Source organism: Cokeromyces recurvatus (genome assembly GCF_025118155.1).
Source record: "Cokeromyces recurvatus strain NRRL 2243 chromosome Unknown BX663scaffold_40, whole genome shotgun sequence".
Taxonomy (NCBI): Eukaryota; Fungi; Mucoromycota; class Mucoromycetes; order Mucorales; family Mucoraceae; genus Cokeromyces; species Cokeromyces recurvatus.
The window spans coordinates 31,647-56,303 of NW_026251426.1; the positions used below are offsets into that span (position 1 = coordinate 31,647).

The 24,657-nt window shown below is 30.9% G+C and overlaps 13 protein-coding genes across 13 annotated transcripts; 3 read left to right on the forward strand and 10 right to left on the reverse strand.

The window, feature by feature from the left end:
• Nucleotides 1-580: 580 nt before the first annotated feature.
• On the reverse strand, nt 581-1,421 carry BX663DRAFT_524755 (uncharacterized protein). Its single transcript, XM_051529672.1, has one exon. It carries the CDS (start codon nt 1,369-1,371, stop codon nt 1,039-1,041), a length of 333 nt encoding a protein of 110 aa, XP_051378433.1. The 5' UTR covers nt 1,372-1,421; the 3' UTR covers nt 581-1,038.
• A 27-nt stretch (nt 1,422-1,448) lies between these two features.
• On the forward strand, nt 1,449-1,998 carry BX663DRAFT_524756 (uncharacterized protein). Its single transcript, XM_051529673.1, has 2 exons — nt 1,449-1,824; nt 1,940-1,998. The coding sequence occupies exon 1, from the start codon at nt 1,522-1,524 to the stop codon at nt 1,708-1,710; it is 189 nt and encodes a 62-aa protein (XP_051378434.1). The 5' UTR covers nt 1,449-1,521; the 3' UTR covers nt 1,711-1,824; nt 1,940-1,998.
• A 1,127-nt stretch (nt 1,999-3,125) lies between these two features.
• On the forward strand, nt 3,126-5,174 carry BX663DRAFT_480016 (histidine kinase-like ATPase; the record flags this gene model as incomplete). Its single annotated transcript, XM_051524330.1, has 6 exons — nt 3,126-3,174; nt 3,227-3,331; nt 3,434-3,525; nt 3,581-4,000; nt 4,065-4,164; nt 4,699-5,174. The coding sequence occupies exons 1-6, from the start codon at nt 3,165-3,167 to the stop codon at nt 5,172-5,174; spliced, it is 1,203 nt and encodes a 400-aa protein (XP_051378435.1). The 5' UTR covers nt 3,126-3,164.
• Nucleotides 5,175-5,621: 447 nt separating this feature from the next.
• Nucleotides 5,622-7,279, reverse strand: BX663DRAFT_524763 (enolase C-terminal domain-like protein). Its single transcript, XM_051529674.1, has 3 exons — nt 6,602-7,279; nt 6,058-6,531; nt 5,622-5,982 (listed from the first exon to the last, which is right to left on the reverse strand). The coding sequence occupies exons 1-3, from the start codon at nt 7,203-7,205 to the stop codon at nt 5,738-5,740; spliced, it is 1,323 nt and encodes a 440-aa protein (XP_051378436.1). The 5' UTR covers nt 7,206-7,279; the 3' UTR covers nt 5,622-5,737.
• Nucleotides 7,280-7,305: 26 nt separating this feature from the next.
• BX663DRAFT_524767 (uncharacterized protein) lies at nt 7,306-8,547 on the reverse strand. Its single transcript, XM_051529675.1, has 7 exons — nt 8,517-8,547; nt 8,257-8,428; nt 8,169-8,191; nt 8,056-8,119; nt 7,841-7,901; nt 7,568-7,776; nt 7,306-7,504 (listed from the first exon to the last, which is right to left on the reverse strand). The coding sequence occupies exons 2-7, from the start codon at nt 8,356-8,358 to the stop codon at nt 7,400-7,402; spliced, it is 564 nt and encodes a 187-aa protein (XP_051378437.1). The 5' UTR covers nt 8,359-8,428; nt 8,517-8,547; the 3' UTR covers nt 7,306-7,399.
• A 994-nt stretch (nt 8,548-9,541) lies between these two features.
• On the reverse strand, nt 9,542-11,410 carry BX663DRAFT_524775 (uncharacterized protein). The gene is made up of 6 exons (XM_051529676.1): nt 11,260-11,410; nt 11,003-11,187; nt 10,864-10,945; nt 10,675-10,813; nt 10,179-10,589; nt 9,542-10,123 (listed from the first exon to the last, which is right to left on the reverse strand). Exons 2-6 carry the CDS (start codon nt 11,092-11,094, stop codon nt 9,594-9,596), a joined length of 1,254 nt encoding a protein of 417 aa, XP_051378438.1. The 5' UTR covers nt 11,095-11,187; nt 11,260-11,410; the 3' UTR covers nt 9,542-9,593.
• A 2-nt stretch (nt 11,411-11,412) lies between these two features.
• On the reverse strand, nt 11,413-12,207 carry BX663DRAFT_490013 (ribosomal protein L18e/L15P; the record flags this gene model as incomplete). Its single annotated transcript, XM_051524934.1, has 3 exons — nt 11,413-11,538; nt 11,612-11,920; nt 12,205-12,207. 3 exons carry the CDS (start codon nt 12,205-12,207, stop codon nt 11,413-11,415), a joined length of 438 nt encoding a protein of 145 aa, XP_051378439.1.
• Nucleotides 12,208-12,418: 211 nt separating this feature from the next.
• BX663DRAFT_524777 (uncharacterized protein) lies at nt 12,419-15,099 on the reverse strand. Its single transcript, XM_051529677.1, has 7 exons — nt 14,866-15,099; nt 14,632-14,794; nt 14,419-14,555; nt 14,048-14,365; nt 13,937-13,971; nt 13,452-13,828; nt 12,419-13,341 (listed from the first exon to the last, which is right to left on the reverse strand). The coding sequence occupies exons 1-7, from the start codon at nt 14,896-14,898 to the stop codon at nt 12,620-12,622; spliced, it is 1,785 nt and encodes a 594-aa protein (XP_051378440.1). The 5' UTR covers nt 14,899-15,099; the 3' UTR covers nt 12,419-12,619.
• BX663DRAFT_524780 (alkaline-phosphatase-like protein) lies at nt 15,083-17,255 on the reverse strand. The gene is made up of 5 exons (XM_051529678.1): nt 16,963-17,255; nt 16,658-16,874; nt 16,517-16,560; nt 16,057-16,455; nt 15,083-15,969 (listed from the first exon to the last, which is right to left on the reverse strand). The coding sequence occupies exons 1-5, from the start codon at nt 17,200-17,202 to the stop codon at nt 15,310-15,312; spliced, it is 1,560 nt and encodes a 519-aa protein (XP_051378441.1). The 5' UTR covers nt 17,203-17,255; the 3' UTR covers nt 15,083-15,309.
• Nucleotides 17,256-17,283: 28 nt separating this feature from the next.
• Nucleotides 17,284-17,974, forward strand: BX663DRAFT_524786 (uncharacterized protein). Its single transcript, XM_051529679.1, has 3 exons — nt 17,284-17,357; nt 17,415-17,583; nt 17,653-17,974. Exons 1-3 carry the CDS (start codon nt 17,304-17,306, stop codon nt 17,811-17,813), a joined length of 384 nt encoding a protein of 127 aa, XP_051378442.1. The 5' UTR covers nt 17,284-17,303; the 3' UTR covers nt 17,814-17,974.
• BX663DRAFT_524787 (uncharacterized protein) lies at nt 17,975-20,050 on the reverse strand. The gene is made up of 3 exons (XM_051529680.1): nt 18,932-20,050; nt 18,751-18,876; nt 17,975-18,652 (listed from the first exon to the last, which is right to left on the reverse strand). The coding sequence occupies exons 1-3, from the start codon at nt 19,961-19,963 to the stop codon at nt 18,071-18,073; spliced, it is 1,740 nt and encodes a 579-aa protein (XP_051378443.1). The 5' UTR covers nt 19,964-20,050; the 3' UTR covers nt 17,975-18,070.
• A 484-nt stretch (nt 20,051-20,534) lies between these two features.
• On the reverse strand, nt 20,535-21,335 carry BX663DRAFT_258320 (uncharacterized protein). The gene is made up of 3 exons (XM_051521897.1): nt 21,254-21,335; nt 21,124-21,171; nt 20,535-20,997 (listed from the first exon to the last, which is right to left on the reverse strand). The coding sequence occupies exons 1-3, from the start codon at nt 21,276-21,278 to the stop codon at nt 20,633-20,635; spliced, it is 438 nt and encodes a 145-aa protein (XP_051378444.1). The 5' UTR covers nt 21,279-21,335; the 3' UTR covers nt 20,535-20,632.
• A 942-nt stretch (nt 21,336-22,277) lies between these two features.
• On the reverse strand, nt 22,278-24,337 carry BX663DRAFT_524789 (microtubule associated protein-domain-containing protein). The gene is given in 6 exon segments (XM_051529681.1): nt 22,278-22,302; nt 22,316-22,359; nt 22,426-22,440; nt 22,480-23,163; nt 23,229-23,749; nt 23,814-24,337. The coding sequence occupies 5 exon segments, from the start codon at nt 24,202-24,204 to the stop codon at nt 22,345-22,347; spliced, it is 1,626 nt and encodes a 541-aa protein (XP_051378445.1). The 5' UTR covers nt 24,205-24,337; the 3' UTR covers nt 22,278-22,302; nt 22,316-22,344.
• Nucleotides 24,338-24,657: the final 320 nt, after the last annotated feature.

Sequence of the window (24,657 nt, forward strand, 5' to 3'; positions counted from 1 at the left end):
ATTATACTTCAAACCAGTGATCCAGAATTACTTGAATATACTGCTCAAATAAGCAATGAAAATGAAACGCCCGTAGTCTTGATAGGCACATTTCATGAAGATTTGAATTATTCAAATTCAAAGTAAATTTTTATACGCAGACACAGTTAAAAAAAAAATACTTATTCTCAACAATGTTGATAGGAACATATTTTCAATTTCAAACGATATAGCTAGTATGTCAAAAGAGATTGCACAGAGTGTTTTTGACTTTAATTCTGTTAGTCCTTTATGTATCTCGGAGCTGACTCCTTGGAAACAAAGCGATTTTTGCGAGGATTTTTATAGTAATTATAGTGCAATTGCTTCAGCTGCAAATAAACCAGTGGAAATATTACCAGTCAACAAAATCAATATTTCAACTACGAGTTTCATGGATTCTGAAGTAACTAGAATTTTACTTCGACTCCATAATTCAGGATACACTCCAGACTATTATGTTACACTATCAGAGCATACATTCAATATCCTTAATTCTGTAAAAAAAAATATATTGATTGGGGGGTTTTAAGATGAAAGTGTTGATTCGTTTTTTTTTTTTTTTTTTTTTTTTTTTTTTTTTTTAGCGTATGCTGAAAGGCTATTTGAACAATTCAACTACCATAATAACAACAGCAGATCTTTTTGACCAAGTTCAAGCCTTTTTAGACAAACGAGTATCACGATTTTGGTTTTTGAACACGTTTTCCATGGGATTTTTATCTGTCATGAATATTTTATTTTCAACAATGTTGACAATACCTCAGCCATGGAATATGAGCGACATATCAACTACACAAGTAACACATATTTGTCCTGCAGGTTCCTATTACTATGAACTTTCTACCAGCTACTATTGTCTAGATGAAAACAGTCAAACAGTCAGGTCAGTACGATGTGCTTCCTGTCCAATCAATACCTATAGTAAATGGGCGGATATGTCTGAATGTTTACCATGCCCCTTTGGTATGTACTCAGACAAAGGATCCAGTACGTGTCATACTTGTATCAAAGGTGACATCAAAAGCAGTAGTAATGACTACTGTTTACAGTACTTTGAAGAACAGTATAATGATCAAAAACAACTTTATATAACAATCTTTGTGCCAATTGGTGCTTTATTGTTAATTGGACTATCAATATTTGGATATTGGTGGTATAAAAAAAAGAGGCGGTCAGCACATTTATTGAGTGATGAAACATGGTTATTGACTTATAAGTCATTAATGAGGCCACTTCTGCCTCATTTGCCATCAGCGCCATCGATGGATTCACCACTAATGTCTGAACATGATAATATGATGCCAGTAACAAGTTATGTAGCCCCTGATCATTCAAGTCCTCTTTTCCCATATCTGCAACAGCAGCAACAGCAGCAACAGCAGCAACAGCAGCAACAGGGTGTGATTGAATCTGGACTAGTATTTACAAATGAAGTTACCTTATCTTCAAGGTAAGTGGGAAAATAAAATGTGTTTTACATTTTTGACCGTAAACATGTAAATGGTATTGATTATTGTATTAGTGTTAGATCTTCTATTGATCATATTGAGAAGAAAGATTTTGTCTTGGAATTTACAGTTGGATATCAGTAAGCTTTATATTTTTATTATATATACATATACTAACCGAAACTTACTATTAGTCATAATTTACCCGTTTTTATCAAACAAATTGGATTTAAAAAATTAAAAATAGATGATTCTATTCGTGAAGAAGTAGCATTGATGAAGTTTTCTAGACATCCAAAGCTAGTCGAATTTATTGGTATTTGTGCTGAGCCCAATGCTACGTTTATAGTAGAAGGTAAAAAAAAAAAAAAAAAAGAAAAAAAAAAGAAAAAAAAAAGAAAAAAAAAAGAAAAAAAAAGAAAAAAAAAAGAAAAGAGAAAGTTGGGATTATTTAACCCAATTCACATTAGAGTACTGCGCAAAAGGAACACTAGCGGATATATTAGCTAATTCTGATATTGATTTATCATGGATCTTTAAATTTTCACTTATCAATGATTTATTAGAAGGTAGCTTTTGTGTGTGTGTATGTTTAAAAGCTTATATATATATATTTTAGGCTTGGACTTCTTACAACATTCCCAGTTTATCTATCATGGCTGCCTAACTTCATTTTCCTGTCTCATTACTGGTAAATGGGAATTAAAAATTACAGATTATGGATTACAAAGGATACGTCGAAATCAAATTGATCCCTCCGTATATTTTGCGCTTCGAAAGAATTTACATATGGATAATAAAGAAATTATATCTGAACAAACTTATCTTCTTCCCGACAGCGAACATTTACTTTGGATTGCACCTGAAGCTGTAACCTGTACATCAGTAGGTTTTTATCTAATTTGCCCGACTAAGCGAGCAGATATATATAGGTAAAAATGAATAAATAAATAAATATTGAATTTTACTCATACATATGTTTTGATAAATAGCGTTGGGGTTATTATCAATGAAATACTTACAAGAGAAAAGCCATATCAAAAGCTTCTAAATCAAGGATTATCGTATGAAAATATATTTATGCGTATAGCTAATGAAAACCTGAGGGTGTCCACACAACCAGTTGGAGAAGATGAATATTCTGATAAGATTAATGCAATTATTTATGATTGTTTACAATCTGATCCAAGCTCAAGGCCATCGTGTTCTATGATTAGGGTAACTAATGCTTGCATTATACATACATACATACATACATATGTGTATATGTATATACTTTTTTAACATACTAATTATTTTTTATTCATAAAATAGCACCAAATAAAGTCAATTGATCCTTATCTTACACAATCTAATGATGTTGTAGATAATTTAGCAAATTTGGTAGGAAAAACTATATAAAGCTTCAATATATATGTATATATTACTCATTGTTTATCATGATAGCTTGAAAAATATGCAAATGACATGGAAAACTTAGTGCGTAAACGAACTGCCAACTTGCAACAAAGAACTTTAGAATTAGAAGAAGAACGCGCACGTACTCAAACTTTATTGCAAGGTTAAAGAAAAAAAAATAATAATAATTTTAATATGCATATAGTTTACTGATACAGAAGAAAATAAATAGATCTTAAAATAGCAAAGGAAGTAGCCGAAGCTGCAGCTGCAGCTAAGCAAAATTTTTTAGCCAATATGTCTCATGGTAAGTTCTAGTATATGAAATTTATTGTATATTTAATTGTGTGCTTTAATAGAAATTCGTACGCCTATGAACGCTGTTATTGGAATGTCCCGTATATTAATGGAGAGTGATTTACCAACTGAGTTATATGATTGTGCGGAAACAATTGAATCTTCAGGTAAACAAAAAAATATATACATATATGTATCTGTATATCGATATATATTTATAAGCTAACTTTTTTTTTTGTTTCTTTTTTTTTTTTTTTAAAAAAAAAAAGGTAATCATCTTATGGCACTTATTGATGATATTTTAGACTATTCAAAGATTGAATCCGGAAAGCTTTCACTCGAAAAACGAATTTTAGACTTGGTAAGCATTATAAACCGTTCGTAAAAAGAATGAATGAATTTTAATAAATTTATAGGTATTTGTAATTGAAAGTGCTGTAAAGCTTGTCGCTCCCACATTCTTAGATAAAGGGTTAACTCTGTGGTACGAAATTGATCCTAATATACCAATTCATATTTATGGTGACTTGGTACGCTTACGTCAAGTTATTTTTAATTTACTGTCGAATGCTCTTAAGTTTACAAAAATGGGCTACGTTCGTATTTTAGTTGAAATGGGACAACAGCAAGAAAAGGAAGACGATAATATAATTTCTCTTTTAGTCTCTGTAACAGATACTGGTATTGGTATCCCGAAGGACAAACAAAACAAACTTTTCCAATCGTTTTCTCAAGTAGATGCATCTACGACGCGTAAGTTTGGCGGTACTGGGCTTGGCCTAGCTATTAGTCAACAGTTATGTCGTATGATGGGGGGTGATATGGTAAGACGATTTGTTTTATATTTATTTATCCCTAAGCAACTTACTAATTTTAACTTTTTTTTTAACGCTTTTAAAGTGGGTTGAATCTGAAGTTGGGAGGGGCTCAACATTCAAATTTCAGGTTTTATTAGAGAAGCAAGTAAATAGTTTAACCTATAAAGAACAAAATCATCTTTGTGAGCTAGTATGCAATAACCCATTGGTTATTACGCAAAAGGATTCTGCTAAACAAGCTTGGCAAGGACTTATACGCAGCTTACTTATAGAAAATGTTCAAACTATGGATTACGATGAAGTTATTGCATATATTACTCAAGAAAACCATTTTGATCATTCTGTCATTATTGTAGATACAGACTTTGATATTATTGACTCTCTTGATTCTCAGCCTACGACAAGTGAAATGGTCATCAATAAATTAAGGAGTACATATCCAAGTTTAAAGAACATTCCTATGCTTTGCATCAACGATATTAGACTGATAAAATCGAACAAAAAGTCATCGCCTTCGATAAACGGTTCACAAGCTCGCTCTTTACCCAAAAATATCACTCCACATCCGGAAGAAAAGGGTGATCCTACAGCACTTGAATCTATGGATCGTAAATGGAATCTTTATAAACCCATCAAAAACTCCAAACTAATTAGCATCATACGCCATATGTCAACTTTAAATCACTCTGAACCATCTCCAATGGTTGAATCAAAAGATAGATATCATAAAACACAGCATTTTACATTTTCAGAAATTAATTTAACTTTGTCTGATATTTTATCAAATAAGACAACATTACTTGTAGATGATAACCCAATAAACCAAAAGGTGTTATCGAGGATGTTGAGTAAGATGGGTCTCAAACCACAGATTGCACAAAATGGACGAGAGGCCTGTGAGCTAGTATCAAAATCAAAAGTAGATCTTATCTTTATGGACATTTGGATGCCAGAAATGAATGGACTTGAGGCTACAAAATGGATAAGAGACATGAATAAAACGGATGGTAATAATCCATACATCATAGCAATGACAGCATGTGTGATGGCAGGTGATCGAGAAAAATGCATAGAAGCTGGTATGAATGGATATGTCAGTAAACCAGTACGCAAAGAAGAGTTAGAAGCAGCGTTGTGTATGTATATTCATACACAAATTAATAACTTAGTAGTACCCAATGATACAATATGAAAAATAATGTAAATTTATATAATCTCTATACTTTTAAAAATATATTTATTTGAAAAAAAAAAATAAAATTTATTATGAAAAGTTAAATATTAAGGATTTATACTTTAATATTTATTAAATGGAGCTTTACTTCTAAAATTCTTTGAGTCACATTCCTTTATATATTTGTAGTCAGCTATTTTGCATTTGGCTTAATAATTTTGAACTAATATCCTACTGTACCTTTTGTACTGTACATTAAATAATCGTATTGTGTACGCTAGAGAGAAATTTGACTATTTATATCTTTTCAATTTAAAAAAAAAAATGTATCGATGGGAGTTTTTTTTTTTTTTTTTTTTTTTTTTTTTTTTTTTTCAAGTGGCTAAATGTTCGTGTATAATACTTGGATATAATAAATGTTAACAATTAAGATATATATCATGTAATTAATGCTGTAATTGCCCTTATGAATTGTCTTCTCTTATTAGCAGAAAATGAAGTATATTCTACAAATGAAAAAAGAAAATTTTTATTTTATAGCATCATGAACTTATGCTTATACATAGTAGATAGAGTATTTATTAGTTTTGAGAATGCGCCTTTCCAGTTGGATAAGTATAACATTCAATCGATTCACGTTTCATTTGAATAGAGTATCCAGGAGCTAAAGGAGCTGTATACTTGCCATCCTTCATGATAACAGGATGAATAAAATGTTCATGCAAATGGTCAACATATTCTAAGGCGCGTCCTTCAGTTGTACCAGTAATGCAAATGTAATCGATTAAGGATAAATGTTGAACATATTCACATAAACCCACACCACCTAAACCATAAAATAAGACTTAATATATATGTCTATACATCTTTTTTAACAAATAATACAACTAAAGAAGTTTACCTGCATGTGGCCAAACGGGAATATTAAATTTCTTTGCCATTAAAAGAATAGCCAAGACTTCGTTAACACCTGCTACACGACAAGAATCAATTTGACAAAAATCAATAGCTTGAGCTTGGAATAATTGCTTGAAGATGATACGATTTTGAATATGTTCACCAGTAGCGACCTTTGTATGAGGGTAAAGACCTTTACGGATTGTAGCATGGCCAAGTACATCATCAGGTGAAGTAGGCTCTTCTATAAATAAGGGCTTAAAGGTTATAAGGTCTTGCATCCAATCGATGGCTTCTTGAACATCCCAAACTTGATTAGCATCCATCATTAAAACACCCTCTTCACCAATTTCTTCACGAATTAATGCAGCTCGACGAATATCTGCTTCGCGATTACTACCCACTTTTTGCTTAAAATAATTGAACCCTTGTGCCTTGGCTTCACGGATCAATCTACGTACCTTTTCATCACTATAACCTATAAATCAAAGCCATTATTCCATTTGATCATCTATACGATACGTACACTACTGTATTCCTGTTCTTACCTAACCAACCAGCAGAGGTTGTATAACTAGGATAACCATTAGCAAGTACATCAGCCTCACAGACAGCCTTTGTAGCCTCTCTTTCACGCAACATTTGAATAGCTTCTTCAGGTGTTATCACATCAGTAATATATCGAAAATCGATACATTGTACAAATTGTTCAGGAGTCATATCTACAACCAATTTCCAAACAGGTTTATTTTCAGCCTTTGCCCAAAGGTCCCAAATAGCATTGATAACTGCACCAGTAGCTAGATGAATAACGCCTTTTTCAGGACCAATCCAACGTAACTGAGAATCACCTGTACAAATTCGATGAGTAGCACGCATATCTTTTACCAAGTCACATAATTTCTTATTTACAAACTTAACAGCAAGTTCTTCGATCGCACTACAGACAACGTTATTACCACGACCACAAGTAAAAGTCATACCATGACCTTCAAAGCTTGGAGTATCCGTATAGAAAATGATATAGGCAGCGGAATAATCAGGATCCTTATTCATTGCATCTGAACCATCTAATAATTTTGATGTAGGGAAACGTATATCTCTAATTTCATATTTGGTAATAGTAGAGTTTATTAATTTTTGCTGTGTCATTGCGTATAATATGACTATATATTTTTTTTTCTTATTGGATTTAAGTAAGTCAAAAGAGAGAGAGAGAGAAAAAAAAAAAGAGTATTTATATACTATTATGCAAATAAGGTTTTCAAACTCAAATTTTAACTTTTATAGGCACGGGGAAAAGGACATTATTTAATTTTCCTAAAATGGATGACGGACACTTTTTATTATTGTTGTTTCAAATTCTGTGAATTGTTTAAACGATACATTATATCTTTGCCTAATGTGTATACAACTAAGCTAGGTACAATAATCCAAAACCCATTAGGAATCTATATCCATAAATGATTAGATTAGAATATATAAATAATTATGTAGAAGTGATTTTATCTTACAATCCATAAAAATATAAGATCTTTCATCGTATTATGGCCAATATGTTGATATCCAGAAAATGGTTCTACAAGCCAATATAATATCGTTTTTGAAAGTGTCATTAGAGCAGCAGAGAAGCCTATTAAATTTGCCTGGCCTACATTCACATTTTTTCGCAATAGCCAAAGATATAGAAAATTTAAAAATGTTTCAATAGCATTCATTACAGCTAATAAAAAGTAGTATTATTATTATTAGTAGTAGTAGTGGTAAAATATAATTTGAATTATTACCTTGAGCGCCTGTGAAACCATCATGAGAATTAAAAGCAGGCAATCCATAGAAATGATCAATCTGATTTTTATTAAATATTAGGAATTTTAGTTTAACTCGGTATTTTTTTTTTTTCCTTTTAAGGCCCTGCTAACTTTTTATTTTTTATTTTTCATCTTTTAGTGCTCACATTTGGTTTCTGTCATTAATAGCCAAAGACCATAAAGTAACATACCTGTCCATAAAGATTATAAGGTTTCCAAAGAAAGTTCAACGATCCACCTTCCATGCTATGAGGTCTATAACTAATTTAGTTTAATCTTTATGGAAATAAGCTTTACCTCATACCTTAGTAAACAATATCCGAAATCCTACAATCACAATAATAATGTTCAAAACCAAATGAACTTTTTATTTTATTTTATTTTCATTTTACCCATGTTACAATTAAAGAGCTTAAAGATACCCATATTTTAATCCAAAGTGGTACCTCGGACAAGGAATTTTTTATTAAATGTTGGTTCGTGATGGTTGTCATGATTCTCTTTGAAAAAAGGAGAGACGACAAAAATTGACTCCGGAAAAAAAAATGTATTGCTAAAGTCAGCGTAAGTCATAATAATCATTTTTATATGTACACACATATTTTTTTTTTTTTTTTTTTTCATAGATTGATATAAAATAAACTTAATTTAGCCATCATTAACATCTCGCGAAAAGGCACGGATTTTAACAAAATAAATAAATAAAATAAAAGTGTTTTATAAACATGTTACTTGAATTACTTTCACATTAGACTTCTACTCTATACTATACATACCAATCTTAAAAAAAAAATTATTGATAATACTACACATAGTTCGATATAGATAAAAGAAGCTTTGTTAGAATAATACGAACAAATTCTTAAATAAGAAAACCCCTTTTTTTTACTATAAATATTAAATTGAACGATAATAATTATATGAAGGTTATATTTTTGAGAAGGTAATATAATCATATAGTAGTGTACCTTACAATGTACATAATAGATGACCATTTTAACATTTCAATACTCACATAAATAATGTTTATAATAATAACATAGATACTAGGTGAAATATGTTTCAAAGTTTATCTACCTTTTGGAATGGCTGTCAGACTATGAACGTATTGACTTTGATTAAAAGTCATTCCTGATGTTAAATGAAGCTTATAGTTTAATAACATCTGTAGTTTATGTATTTTTTTTTTTTTGTTATACAGTTTACTATAAACAGACTGGTAAAGTATATGTTTAAGTCAAGATTGATTACTCTAATGAAATGTCAAATATAAATGCTATAATGGCAAAAAACCTTGGAGTATCTAATATAGATTAAGTCTAGGTATTAATTGTAAAAAAAAAGGGGGCCAAGAGAGGGAAAGAATTAACAGTGTATTTTAGAATTTATATAGAAGATATGAACGTCTCTTATAATAAAATTTTGTCTTTAACTCATATAAAATAGAAGGTAATAATAATAATTGGTTATAAGAACATTTCAGTATGCTTCTTTGATATTATTCTCTTGTATTATACACCAACATTATGATGTAGTGTCTTCCTATATCTTTTATTTCTGTTTACTGGTATTTATATTTGAATATAAATGTATATAGGTTTATATACTGCATTCATTCAAATTTGCTAATGAACTTAGGTAGAAAAGCAAAAAAGAAAAAAAAAATAATAGTTTGGCTTAAATTAGAATGAAAAAAAACAGTTAAAAAATGTTTAATAAATAAAAACTTTTAAAGTAACAAGTCATCAAAAGCAGAAGACTTCTTGATTTGCTGTTGTTGTTGTTGTCGAATCGGACCATTGCTTGAATTATTGTTGGAATTATTAGCCCAATTGTTCCATTCAGCATTAATACTAGCATTTTTCAAAGAATTCATTGAGGGGCCCTGTGGTTTTTTAGTAGTGGTAGACTTTGTACCCAAAGAATCTAAACTAATCAAATTGGATGCTTGAGACCAGATTCCCCCTATAGGTGAAGTGTCAGAAGCAATAGCTGTGGTAGTCGTAGTAGTTTGGTTTACAGTAGTGGGCTGTTTAGTAGTTAGTTGTTCAGTAGATTTGCTTACAGTTAGTGTATCAAATGCTTGCGATAACATTAAATCACGTCCCTGTGATTTTCTTATAGGATCAGATGGTGTTGTAAATGTATTCTCTTCACCCAAAAGATCAAAAATATCTTGTGATTTTTGTGGTGTTTGATGAGGTGGCTTTGGAGGTACATTATTTGATTGCGTGGCACTTACAAAATCATCAAAATCATCTAATATAAACATATAAATTATGACGTTCCCCTTATGCTAAAATTTTATTTTTACCATCTTCATTTCCAATGGTAAAGTCTCCCCAATCATCATCATTTTTATTGGTACTTTGAACAGTAACCTTGTCGTCAAGATCAAATAGGTTCATTTCTTTAGCAGTCTTTGGCTTCTTAATTTCTTCTTTTTTAATACTCTTATTTTGATTCTGTTTACTTGTAGAATCAGATGAATTACTAGTTTCATCGTCATAACGGCTGGGCCTTTCTTCATCATAAAAATCGGCACTATTGCTGCTACCATAATCACTACCAAATCCCTCATATCGACTACTACCTGAATACATCATACCACCCTCAGATCCTACACCAGTATACTTGTTACGATTCTTTTTTGCCTTTTTACGTTCTGCTTTAATCAAGTCAACATCGGCCAATAATTCAGCTAGTTCCTTTGCACGATTACGTACTAAATAGAATAAAGTAAGCAAAAAAAAAAATGTATATATTTATATAAATAAATGTATATATCAAAGAAGAATATCACTATTTACCATTAATACCCTGATCTTTTCCTTTATCATCAATATAATGAAAGTTCTTCATCATCTTTATCATCGATATGTGTGACCTTGCGTCATCAACTACTCTTTCCGAACCATTTTTGATAAGATACTCTAAAAGAACAAGGGACTACCAAAAAAAAATGTTAGTTTTCTAAGCATAAAATATGAATACATTACTTTATAGATTTGTCTCCATTGCTTGGCTTCTTTTTCAGTAAAACGCTGATATATGGTGGGCATGATTTCATTAAAATATTGGCTAACATACTAAATTAAGAATGATGATAAAATGATGATAAAATGATGAAAATCTTACAAATTAAAAGTGCCCTGAGCAATTTCCTGCATTAGAGTACTTGATGCTCCCCATGCTTCGTTATTGGTTGCTTCATGGACTTTAGCTTCCATTTCAGTATAATTTAACACAACATTTTTACTACATGAAGATTAGCCTTTTATACAATTTTAATGCACATTTATTTACACTTTATTAATAACATCCTATTTAAAAAAAAAAAAAAAAAAAAAAAAAAAAGTCAATTTAAAATTAGGTATTAATACAAATAACAGTACTCTCACTTCCCATAATTCGGGAATTTGCCAGTTTAAATTGAATGAATTCATTTCACTTGAACAAACAAAAAGAAAAAAGAAAAAATAATTAAAATAATCATGAACTCCTAATATTATATTTTAAAGAACGATAAAATATTTTTATTTTTATTTTTAAGCGATAAGCTCAACAACACCACCGGCAGCCTTAATCTTCTTTTCAGCAAGGGCAGAGACGAAACGGGTACGAACAATTACAGGTTGAGAGATCTTACCCTTAGCCAAGACCTTACCATAACCCTAATAAGATTAAAAAAAATAAAATAAAGGTGAGCATTATAATTACTTTAAAAAATAAAATAAAATAAAATACCTTTTCAAGGACATCAATGACAGGAACCTTTTCGGTATTCTTATATTTTTCACGAACACCTTCACCAGCAAGGGCCCAAATTTGGTCAAGGTTGACAACAGGACGCCAGGTAGGGTTCTTCTTCAAGTGGAAGTGACGCATACCGACCTTACCAAAGTAACCAGGATGGTACTTATCCATGTTGGTACGATGATGGTGTTGACCACCAGCAAGACCACGACCACCAGGATGCTTTCTGTGCTTGCCAATACGACCGTGACCGGCTGAGACGTGTCCACGCTTCTTTCTGTTATGATGAAGTCTGGTAGGCTACAAAATAGGAATTAGTGACTGAAAGGAATAGAATAGAAAAAAAAATAAAGTATAATGGGGAGGGAGGGAGGCGATGAATTTTTGTTCAAAATTGATCTGTCTTATGAATTAAATTAACAAGCATTGGATTTCTAATTCGAATGTCCTTGATTAATTAAAATTCCATAAACATTTATTATACTGATAATCCATTTAGTAATCCATCTCTTATACTGTAATCCATCCATCGCTCATTATATTCATATCCCCATTTATGCTTTAGGTATGGATGCGCAACTTACCATTTCGGTTAAAAGAGAAAGTTCCTAATCATTTCTTATTTTTTTACTTTTGTCTGTTGTAAATACTGAAATGAAGTAAATTAAAAGTCCGTCGACTCATCATGGTATTGAGACGAATCGAAAAATTTTCTGAGACAAAATGAGTTAAAAAAAAAATATTTATTATAGTATTTATGAAATGAAAGTACTAGATGAAAAATATAGATGTATATATGTCTTATTACTGGAAATGTTGTTTGTTTATCCTACATGTAGTATTCATAGGCTTTTTATTTTAATAGAAGTTAGCTTAATATAATATTCATGTAACTTTATTAAACATATATGAATGTAAATATATAAGGAATGATAATAATAATAATAATAAATAAACGAATGTTGATATGCTTTTTTTCTATTTACTGTACACACGAACTTAATTGCTATAATTGTATCGCTGATCCATCATGGCTGATCCTCTCCAACCACTCTCCTTATCAATCCAAACTCCATTCTTTTTTGACATATCTTGTCCTTGTATCTCATTTGCCCACACTCTGATAGCATCTAACATGATCATAATCTTTATTTCATTTCCACTAAATACATCTTTAATTGTATATTGACCATCCACTTGCACTCCCTCACGTCCCATGAATTTAAAGGCTGCTACGATATTATCAAGCATCATAACTGATAATGAGCCACCTTTTTGTTGTGATGGACGACGTATTTGCTTATGACTAATGGCTTCTAATAGCTCTATCAACGCATCACCATTACGAAAGGCGCTAGCTAAATCAATCACTTGTCTATTAGCTGGTAAATAACCATTAATCCAATTTATATAATCCTGAGCTTCATTAGGTGGAAGGCTCTGATGCTGTGGGTCAATTAAATCCTCTTCCTCGTCAAGATGTTGTGGTGGCGGAGGTGATGTAGTAGAATACTTTGATGAAGATTGAGGATACACTGTAACAATCTCAGATTCCTCTTGGTGCTGTTCAATTTCTTCTTCTTCTAACATTGTCATTTCTACCGATGGTTTTATTATTGGTTGATTTTTATTATACATAATAACTGAGGGAGGCCTTGGTCTCATACGACGTGCAACATCTAATGATACTGTCGCCATATGATTTGATGACATGACTGGTGCTATTATTTTTTTTTTTTTAAAAAAAAAATATATACATATACATATATAAATGTAAACATTCATATATAATTTAGTAAAATACATTTCCAATATTCAAGTATAAAACTACCTCGGAAATCTCGCTCAATAGTAGCTTTCATTAACTTCTTGATCCATACTCGCATTGTTTCTTCAGTTTCTGTATAAAACAAAAACGTGCGTTCTCTGTCGTGTTGCGCTTTAAAGCAATATTTGCCTGTATGAATTGTTTCGTCTACTATTATCTTATAGCCTCGTAAATTGATAATACCTTTCATTCGAACATCTTTAGGACTCTTAAAGTAAAAAAGATTAGTACCCTTTAGAACAAACCAGCGTTTATTCCATGTTTTATATTTATCGCTTTGCTTATGAAGCCATCCCTCATGTTCAGGAGCTTGGAATGTGGTTGATTCTGTATTATCATTAAAGGAGGAGACTGACAGTGTATGCGATTTAGCAGTTTGTCTATTATTTAAAGATAAATAAATAAATATGTATGTATGTATGTAAGGAAAGAAAGGAAAAAAAAAAGGGGGGAGAAGAGCTATATATATAAAAATAGTGTAAACTTACATTGGACTCATTAAAGGATGAATACCTGAAGATGTCTATACAATAAACATAATTTCATAAACATATAGAAGAATATATATACATATATATATTTTTTACTATTTAACTTACATCACTCCAATCCGTCTTTATTGGCTGACTATTGATACTGCTGCTAGTGTTCTGTGTTGTACTGCTGCTCAATGTACTACTGGGGTAATTATTGATTTTTCTTGATTCATTTGTTCCTGATGACGATAATGTGTTGGACCGACTCATACTACCTGATGACATACTTGTGGGTGAGATAGGTCGATGAGGTGGAGGTGGAGCCTTTCGTGGAAACTGATACGGTGTAGCTGAATCTGATTGAGAATTTGAGCGTCTTATGGATGATCTACTAGTTGGTGGTCTAATAACAGTTGCTGAAACAGATGCATTAGGAGTAGGCTAATCAAAAGTCATTAGGAGACAAAAATAAATTATAAAGTGTCTTTCAATACCTTTACGATATTATGATCTTCTTTTAGACTGTTGATAGCTTGCATCACTTTGTATCGTTTACCAAACGTACTAATACCTAATTCTTTCAATGATTCAATATTTAAATCAAGTAAAATATCACCACTAATTTCTTGATCTAATCATATTAATAATAAATCAAAACTTTGTATCAGAATGGCTACACACCCTTTTGATTTTTTTTTTTTTGTTACCAATAAAGTTGATAGCTACTGAAGCCAATCCTACTGACGTTAACCACTCTGCTACTTGCTCCATGTCCCAATTCTCTACTTTCTCTTCAATTATTGCTGTAGACTTTTCAGTTGATGTATAATTCATTGGAAAAAGACCAGTTTCTCCATTCTTATTTCGTCCCTAATCATTTATTTAGTCATTTTACTGTAGTATATCTCCCTATTTTTTTTATTATTTTTTTTTTCTATTACAAACCTGCCACCATCCATCCAAGTACTTTTCATCCTTTTCAAGAACTGTGATTGGTTCTCCAGCTAGAAAATTTATTTCGTCTTCATTTTCAGCCTCAAAATCATGTATTGCATAGACTACAGTTGGTATCGTCATAATATATAAAGGAGTGTATGTAAAAAAGGGAGTGAATAAAAAAAAATAAAAAAAGTTAAAAAAAAAGAAAGATAAAAAAAAAGAAAAATAAAAAAAAAGGAGGGGAGAAGAAAGTGGTGTTTTTATTATTATTATTGGAGAAGAATTTATACACTTAACATTGTATGTGTAACATTCAATATATACTACAACAAGGCTTTAGATATAGTTTATATTGATTGTACAAGTCTACAAGTCTATAACCCTTACATAAGCGCATCATTTTATATATATTTTATATGTTTGTATATTTGTTTATTTTCTATCTTTTATGTCGCACCCAATAGTCCTTCTAATGTTGCATTATTGACTGCTGGACTCATATCAAGTAACGTTGTTAAAAATTGATATATTTCCACATTGTAAAATGCATTTAGGATAGTTCCCTTATTATACTTTTGACTGATTTTAGGCCCCTTAGCTACAAAAATAGCTCTCATCTCGGGTGCTAAATTATCATATCCATGAATGCCTCTAGGTCTATAATCCTTATCTAAACTAACATTGAAATCCGTACTACGAATGATTGAATAACCTACATCCGGAACAAGTAAAATAGGTGCAATACGTTCTGTAACATGATAATGAAATCGCTCTGGTATCTCATTTCGTTTATAAACTTGAAAGTGTGGATCAGGTGTACGAGCCATGTATTTTTGAATATCATTATATATTTGGTCAACTGCATCTAGTGGGCTATCGGATTTGGGTCTTAGTCCCAAGAGTGGCCAAGCTTCTCTTTTACTTAAATAGGATTCAGTTTGAGCTGACAGGATTTCGTCATAAAAGATCAATCGTGTCTTATGTGAAGCAGCCATACCATGATCACTAACAATAACAACATGAACATGATTATCTAAATTTCGTTCTTGTAGCCCTTGCATCAAATATCCAATAGCATTATCCATATCCGACAATACAGCGTTCAACTATACTCAATCATAAGTTTTAATAATATAATATGTATATAAATATATGTATATGTATACATATATACACACATACATGTGTATTACCTGTTTTCCATCAGGCCCTCCTCCATGTCCCTTTTGGTCTACTTGCGGTATATAAATCGAAATTAGTTGAGGTCGTTCATTCAGGGGCAAATCTAACCATTGGAATACCATATCCATTTTGGATATTGCTGAAACTTCTCTTGAATAGGGTATATAGTAATCTGCCGTTGGCTCTACATTCGACCCAGGCCACATTATCACGGCTGACTTCTGTTTATGACGTTGTACGGTTCGCCAGATAGGTTCACCACCCCACCATTTAGGATCGCCACTGATGGTTGCATTCTTATGTATAAATTCCTCATTATAAACTGGATCAAAAAATTCATTAGCAACAATACCATGTGATTCAGGATATAGCCCCGTAACTAAAGTCCAATGATTTGGAAAAGTAATAGACTTATATGATATAAATTTTTTTTTCTTGTTAAATAGATAAATAAAGTTATAACTGGCTTACTGGAAATGAGGGCATCATATACTCTGCCCGAATACCTTGTTCAGCTATATATATATATATATATATAAAATACATATACATATTTATAAATTTATCCTTATCATAATATGTATTTGTATATATATTTTTTTTTCGTCTTACCTATCTTTTCTATATTGGGAGTTACTTTTCTTTCTAAATAATCATTTCTAAATCCATCGAGCGAAATGTAGATGACAGTTTTATCGAAATAAGTTGTACCATTAAAATAATAAGTTGAGGGACTTTGTCTTTTAAAAAAATTAGAGTCAGTAACAAGTAAGAGCATGCCTAAAAACAAACATCCTATCAAGAAAGTATAAATGCGACTACGATATGTCTACTAAAAAAAGTTAATGATCTGCAGTAAAATCGGCTTTCCCTCTTTCTCTCTCTCTCTCTCTCTCTCTCTTTTGTTTTAGTCTTACAATTAAGAATTGGAGCCAATTTGGGAGTTGTTTTCTATTCGGCTTCAGGTATTTTCCATCATTTAATGTCCCAATTTCGATCACTTCACTATCGGCTAATAATAAGTTTTGTTCATAACTATCGTTGTTGGAATCAATATCCTCCCTGCTGCCATACAACTTTTGTATATCTTGGTTGCTTTTTCGTGTTCGTAAAGAAAAATCTAAATGAGGTGTAATCGCGGGTATAGATCCAGACATACTTTAACAGACATTAAAAAAAAAATAAAATAAAATAAAAAAATAAAAAAAAAAAGTAAAAATTAAAATAAGAGACTTTTTTTTTTTTCCTTTTTTTTTGTATGATTATAAAGCGTAGTCGTAGTATATTTCATCTCAAGATTACCGAAAACACAGTATGCACCATTGAACATGTAACTTTGTTATTTATATTGATCTATTATTATTATTAGGCTTTACGAGTAGTTTTATATGTAGCCAAAGATGATATTGATTGGTATAACAATAACGATTTGCATAATCAAGTCTTAAAAACACTTTATCCTGTCATTTTGGATACTTTACTAAAAGAACAGGAAACATTAAAGAAACAATATGAATCAAGTCAGCGTATCATTTATGGTAAATTATAGATTTAGATGAGACTTTATATATTATTTTTTTTTTCTTTTATAACTTTTATGCATTTAGAAAATGGTTTTCGTATCTTGTATAGATTCACATTACGCAATACACATCAAACTTTAATAAAAACAGTAAAGCATGGCATAAACTATAAATACATGTATATATATTTTTTCTTTGGACTGATTGACAGTATATTATTAGGAAAAGAATTTCATATTCAATGAACAAGACGAAAAGCCTGTTCTTAATACCTTGTATAAATCGCTTTCCATTCTGCCATTTCAACTCTTGATTTCTGTTGACAACCATTTAGCTGATAATCAGCCTACTTTATTAGATACTTATTTATCATCAGTTATTTAAAAAAAAAATAATATTTATTCTCTGTGTGTGTGTGCGTAAATAAAAATAGTTATAAAAAAAAATATGCTATTCTTTAAGTCGTTTTGGAGGGTATAAAGAGGAAGAATTTTATGGTATTTTAAGACAATCTAGGTCGTTTTGAAGTTAGATCCTGAACCTCTTCTTCTTCATCATCACTAATCAAATCAATGACATTTATATCGGCTGTAGACTTTTTTATTGTTTGCTCATTATCATCTGAATCTAGATCATCCAACTGAGTCATTTTGTATTGTGTGTGATCTTGTGTATACTCAATTTCTACAACATTCTTTGGCAACTCTTTCAGTAATTTTTCTGTCAGGGCGTCTCGTGCCAATGACTTTGGTCCTACTACAGTACTACAGTGTGGACATTGCCATACAGGATTACGTGTCTTGTTAACAATTAAATATCCTTCTAGGTCAAAACAATCCACATGTTTACAGTTTTGTCCACGTACAGGTTGTTTCATTCGCTTCATTGTGATGGGACACTTGAGTCGTAGTTTTACCGATTCTTGAATAACCATAATATCATCATCATCATTAGTTTGATTGTTGCCTAACAAATTGTCGATCATTGTTTCACTATCTTTGACACTGATTAATGTATTATGGACATGATGAAGGATCCAATTTTCACTAAATCGTGTATGAATTTGTACACTAAACCGAAATGACTATATATTTATATGTATATAAAAGTAAGTTTTTAATCACTTTCTTTTCTTTTCTTTTTTTTTTTCTTCTTTCAAATATATCTATCTATGCTACTTACACAGGCGCATCCAAACTGATGAAGTCCTAGTGTGTTTTCCCCAACTTTTATTAACTTTGTTAAATCAAAGGGTAAATCTTTTCCAATATATGTAACTTGTCCATTAGGCGACGTATGTTTTTGTCTCTGTTTATGAACATGAATATTATATACATGAATATATTATATATGCTTTATTTACCTTTTGTAAATGAAGTTCTCGTCCATTTAATTCTACCCTGACTGATGCGGGCCAATCACATTTCCTTTCTGAAGTATTTGAATACCATGCATTCACGATATATGTTCTGGGTAATACAGTGTCAGTCTTGTTGATTTTTAGATCTGTATTTTTATATAACAGACGATATGTTTCAGAATTAATATGAAATTGCTTTCGTTGAAACTCTTCATCATGTATCAGCTTGAATGGCTGAATTGCATATCCAGTCATAAATGAGAAATGCGCAAAATCACCTCCAGGTAAATAAGATATTTCATTTTTCGAAGGTAGTAATTTCGGGATAGGAACAGGAATAGGAATAGGAATAGGAGCAGGAGCAGGAGACGTCTCAATAACTGTTGGTATGATGATACTTGATGCCGATGCTGATACTGTTGTTGTCGTTGTCGTTGTCGTTGTATTGCTAGCATAACTATTTGGTAATATTTTATTAGGTGAATTTACAAAGGATGTACCTATTATTGGTGAAATGATGATTGAAGACGAGGGAGGAGGAGATACGGTAGTATTGAATGTTGTAGATGTAGGTGTAGGAGGATTAGATGACGTAGGAGGAGTGACTGGATTAAAGATGGCAGTATTATGAATAGTACCATTCGTAGGAAGCCAATATGCTTGTTGTTGTTGTTGTTGTTGCTGAGACTGTAAGTGTTGAGGATCAAATTGAGGGCTTGATTGATGACTTTGCGGTTGACTGGATTGAGAGCTTGGTTGTGGATTGAACTGTACAGTTGATTGGGGACTTTGTGGAGGTCTTGTATAATTTATTGCTTGTGACGTCTGTTGAGGCACACTATTAACTATAGTTGGATGCCCAAAAATAGGCTGACTAGTAGCAATAGGAAATTGTTGCATTCTTTGAATAAGTGCAGCATTTTGTTGTTGAAACTGAATTTGGTGTTGTCTTTGTATATGTTGTTGTTGTATTTGTTTTTGAAGATTATTGTGCTTCTGTAAGTCTTTTTGTTGTACTTGAAAATATTGATGCATTTGCTGTTGCTGTTGCTGATGCTTTTGTTGAAATTGTTGAAGCCTAAATATTGCTTGCTGGGACTGTTGTTGTTGTTGTTGTTGTTGTTGTTGTTGTTGTTGTTGTTGTTGTTGTTGTTGTTGTTGCTGTTGTTGTTGATGCTGCTGCTGTTGCTGCTGCTGTTGCTGTTGCTGCTGTTGTTTTTGTTTAATTTGAGCTACTCTATGTGCTTCTACTTGTGCTTTTTGCTGTGTTTGTATTTGTATTTGAGCTTGTGGCTGTTGTTGCTGCGCTAATGGATACATTTGCTGCATTCTTTGTCTATTTTTTTCTTTTTCCACCTGTGTCATAGGATTCAACATGGATTGCTTGTTTTGATTAGTAATAATGATAGGATTTATATGTGGTGACTGACGTGGAGAGACGATAGGAGAAATGGTAGTAGTAGGAGAAAGAGGTGGCGGTATACTATTTGACTCTAAAACTGATTGCATAAGTGCATTTATATTGGTTTGAGTGTTATAAACAGATTTATTAGGAGGTTGATAAATAAGCTGATGATTTGCAGACGAGTTTGTATCACTTGGTCTTCGTTTAAAAACAACATTATACAAATCAGAGTAGTATTTCTTTATCGTATCTAATCAACAGGATTAGGACAACATCTTTTATTCCCTATTTTTTTTTATTTACTTACTTTGCCCTCTCTCAGATAATCCTTGACACATACTATTCGCTTGTTTTAATACTTCTTTACCGGACCATGGACCATATTCAACTGCCTTTTCCGCAATTGTTGCAATACAATTTAGAAGAGCAGCTTCATTAAATACATTATACGCACGACTGTCTTTTAACCATTCTAAAAGTTCATCACAAGCTCCACCGAAAGTAGATAACTCACGTAACTCTAATTCTAATTGTATTAATCGAGTATTGTTTTTCTCGTAAATTCGTTTATCTGCTTCACTTAAATTCTGAAAAGATGGATGTTGATTACTCAAATCATGTATTGTACTATTATTTGAAGCTGGTATCATATTTTCTGTATGTGCTATATAAATATATATATATATATATATACATATATGTAGGTATAAGTTAGTAAGATACATTGTCAAGATGACGGCAAAAAAAAAAAAAAAAAAAAAAAAAAAAAAAAAAAAACTTTTTAAATTACAGAATGAAATGTTGTTTAGCGACCGATTTGCATTGATTGAAGTAATACCTATGATCATTAATATCTTAATTAGCTTATGAATTAGATTTAATCATGAATTTTTACATGATCAATTGTCTATCTATAATACCTGTATGTGAATCACTAGAGTTCATTAAATAATAATAAAAAAAAAAATATGTGTATGTCAAAAATGGAATCTAAAAAAAAAAAAAAAAAAAAAAAAAAAAAAATTAAACGCTAATTTTTTTCCGCCACTATCAAAAATAGTTTAAAAAAACACGTCATCAATTAAAAATCCGTTATTATAAAATTGGATCAAAAATCATTTTGAAATGTATGAAGAATAGACAAATTAAACAATTTAAATAAGCTCAAGATAACTTTGAAATGGATCGTTTATACCAAATAAAATAAAATAAAATAAAATAAAATAAAATAAAATAAAATAAAATAAAATAAAATAAAATAAAATAAAATAAAATAAAATAAAATAAAATAAAATAAAATAAAATAAAATAAAATAAAATAAAATAAATAAATAAATTATCATCAGTAATCAAACTTCGCTTTTATGTAAATAATGAAAATAAATAAAAATAATGTTTGAACTTAATAATCGCGTCTCAACTCCATTAACAAAATAAAGTAAGGAAACAACAATTAACATTGCTATTAGCAAGGATGAAAGCCTACACAACTATTAAAAAAAGCCATGTAATTTTGATAGTCTTGTTTTCAGAGACTATACTTGTTGAGTTACTATTCCCATACATGTTGTACGTACAGTAGAACAAATAGAAACAGATACATAAGAGATAGATAAATGTATATCTGTATTTTGTCATCACTCATCTAGAATGTAATAAAATTACGTGTATTGGAATGCAAGCTTCATACAAAATCTTTATTGGTAATAAGTTGAATGAAAATGTTGAATACCATTGAGAGTCATACTTCCACGATGAAGGTTGAATACTATACTATCGTCATTAGTTTATTACTCATATTTTACTTTTTTTTTTAGAATGGCAGAGTCTAATTCTTCTTCTACAACTCAAAGTAATTAAGCAAGTAAGGAAAGAAATAATAGGAAATTTATTTTAATTTAATAACAAAACTAAAAATTATTATTTTTTTTTTTTTTTTTAAGGGTATATTTAAATTTTATTTACAAAAATAATTAAAAAAAAAAAAAAGAAACAAAGAAACAAAGAAAACTTAGTTTCTTTGTTTCTATTAAATATAAAAATGTTAGTTTAATTTGTATGTAAAATATTTGTAAATCAAAAAAAATATTACCTTTGAACAATTTGGGGATGAATTTTCATCCCCAAATTGTTGCTTCCTCTTTGGAGGCGCCAGCGAGGATTGCCCAGAAGCAGGAAAAGACCTGGGCTTCTTGACTGGATAAGGCACTTTGAAAACCGGGTCAGCTACCTTATCCAGTCTGTCTTTTCCTGCTTCTGGCCCGGTGACGGCCTTGGACTTCTTTGTTGATGGGGCCGTCACCTTCTTGTGGAGTCTACGATGTTTGCAATCCTCGCCAAAGAGCACCTCCAAATAGGATTTTGTATACATCATGAAAGCAGCACCTGTTTCTTCTTCATATTCAACAAGTGCTGCTTTCAATGACTGGGTTGCCATGGGGAGTTCTTTGTTGATTATGTTCCTGGATTTTTCTTCTTGAAGAAGGTAACCAGGACCATACCTTCTTTTGTAATCAAACAAGCGACCAGGGTTACTTGTGGCGGCCAAGAATTTTGCTTGATCCATTTGCAGCTTGCTATATTTTTGGATGCAAATGGATACTGAGGAACGATCTTGGACTTTTGTTTGAAGATGTTGAACTTCTTTTTTGAGCTCGCCAAGTACCTGATCGCTTGTTTGATCTGTGTATGCAGGACTAAAGGTATTTCTTTGATCTTCACTGAAGCAAAGTTGATCCCATAAACTTTCAAGTTTTTTGCGCTCTGTTTCAATGAATTCACCAAGATGTTCATTTTTTTCTTGCATTCTTTTTTGAAATTCATTTTCCAACTAGATAAAATAGTAGAGTTAATTCATCTGATTGAATTTGATATATGTGTCAATTAAATACTTACAATATGAATATTATCAACGTTTAAGCTTTTACTCTTCATTAAGAATGTATTCACTTCTTCTTCAGGAACATTCAAGATTTGCCAGAGAGGCTTCAATGATACAATGATTTCTTCTTGATTATACGAAATAGTTTGTCTTTGACGCTTCAATTCAATTAAGCGAGCATTTAAATAATCTTCAAAGGCATCAGATACGACATCATCAAAGTCTTGATCAGTTGAAGAGGATTGTTCTGTTGATTCCTTTGATGCTAGTTTATTATAAAATTCAATGACAAATTGATCTCTTTCATTTTGAGCTTGTAAGCCTAATTCTTGTAACAATTGGACTAGTTCACCAGATAAATGAAAGGCAGTTTCTTTTCTTGACACCAATTTTTCTTCACAGCGTGCAATTTCATCTTCCAAGGCAGCAGCAGTAATATTTGAAACATCAGTAAATTCTTCATATTCCAATAATTCATTAGTATTAGCAAAGCTAGGCATTATGTTTTGGAGCGTTTCCAAATTAGATCGCAATTCTATATCAGATAAGAAAAAAAAAATTAATAATTAATATGCATACATATATTAAAAAAAAATTACCTTTGACTTGCAAAAGTCTTTCGTTGTAACGATGTTCAACGTCTTGTTTTTCATTTTTGAAACTATTCAAGTTTTCCAATAAAGACTTGTTTGTATCCAAGTAAGCTTCATCAGTAGCAAATTCACCCAACTTTTGCTTATATAAGAAGATCTGTTTCTGAACATTATTGATCTCTTGCAATATCTGTTGCTTTTCAATGGTAACAGTAGCGATCTCTTGATTAATAAGTTGAAGAGTGTTTTCCATGACTACTTGTTGTTTTTGTTTCTTTTGTTTGTCATCAAGACCAATTTCATTATGCAACGTGTCAAGTGCGTTGAATTGAGTTTGGAAATGAGAGAACATCTCTTGAAGAGAGTTAAAGACGAGTTGAGAAGAGTTTGAGCTCATTGTAAACAAGATAAAAGTTAAGAGTAAGTAAAATTTAAAGAAGAGAATTTTGAAAGATGTTTGATTTTTTGAAGCTTTATAAAAAATAATTTGTATAAGGAAAATCAATAATGAGAAGAAGGAAAAAAAAAAAAAAAAAAAAAAATAGCTTTTTTCCCCTCTTTTATTCTAATTTTCATGACATTTTTTTTGAAGAGCTGACTATCAATTGTTTATATAATACTCCTTAAAACCCTAACAGGTTTAATTATTGCTTATAAATAAACTTGGCGAATCTAAGCAATAAAAAAGAAAATCTAGAATAAACTTTAAAAAAAACAATAACAATAACAACAATAACAATTTAATTTTTATTTCCTAAAGCGATTAAATGCATTTTCTATCTTTCAAATCTTTCTTATCTGTTGTATTCAATCCTTCTAAAGCTTTATGAATGTTTAATGAATGCCTTTT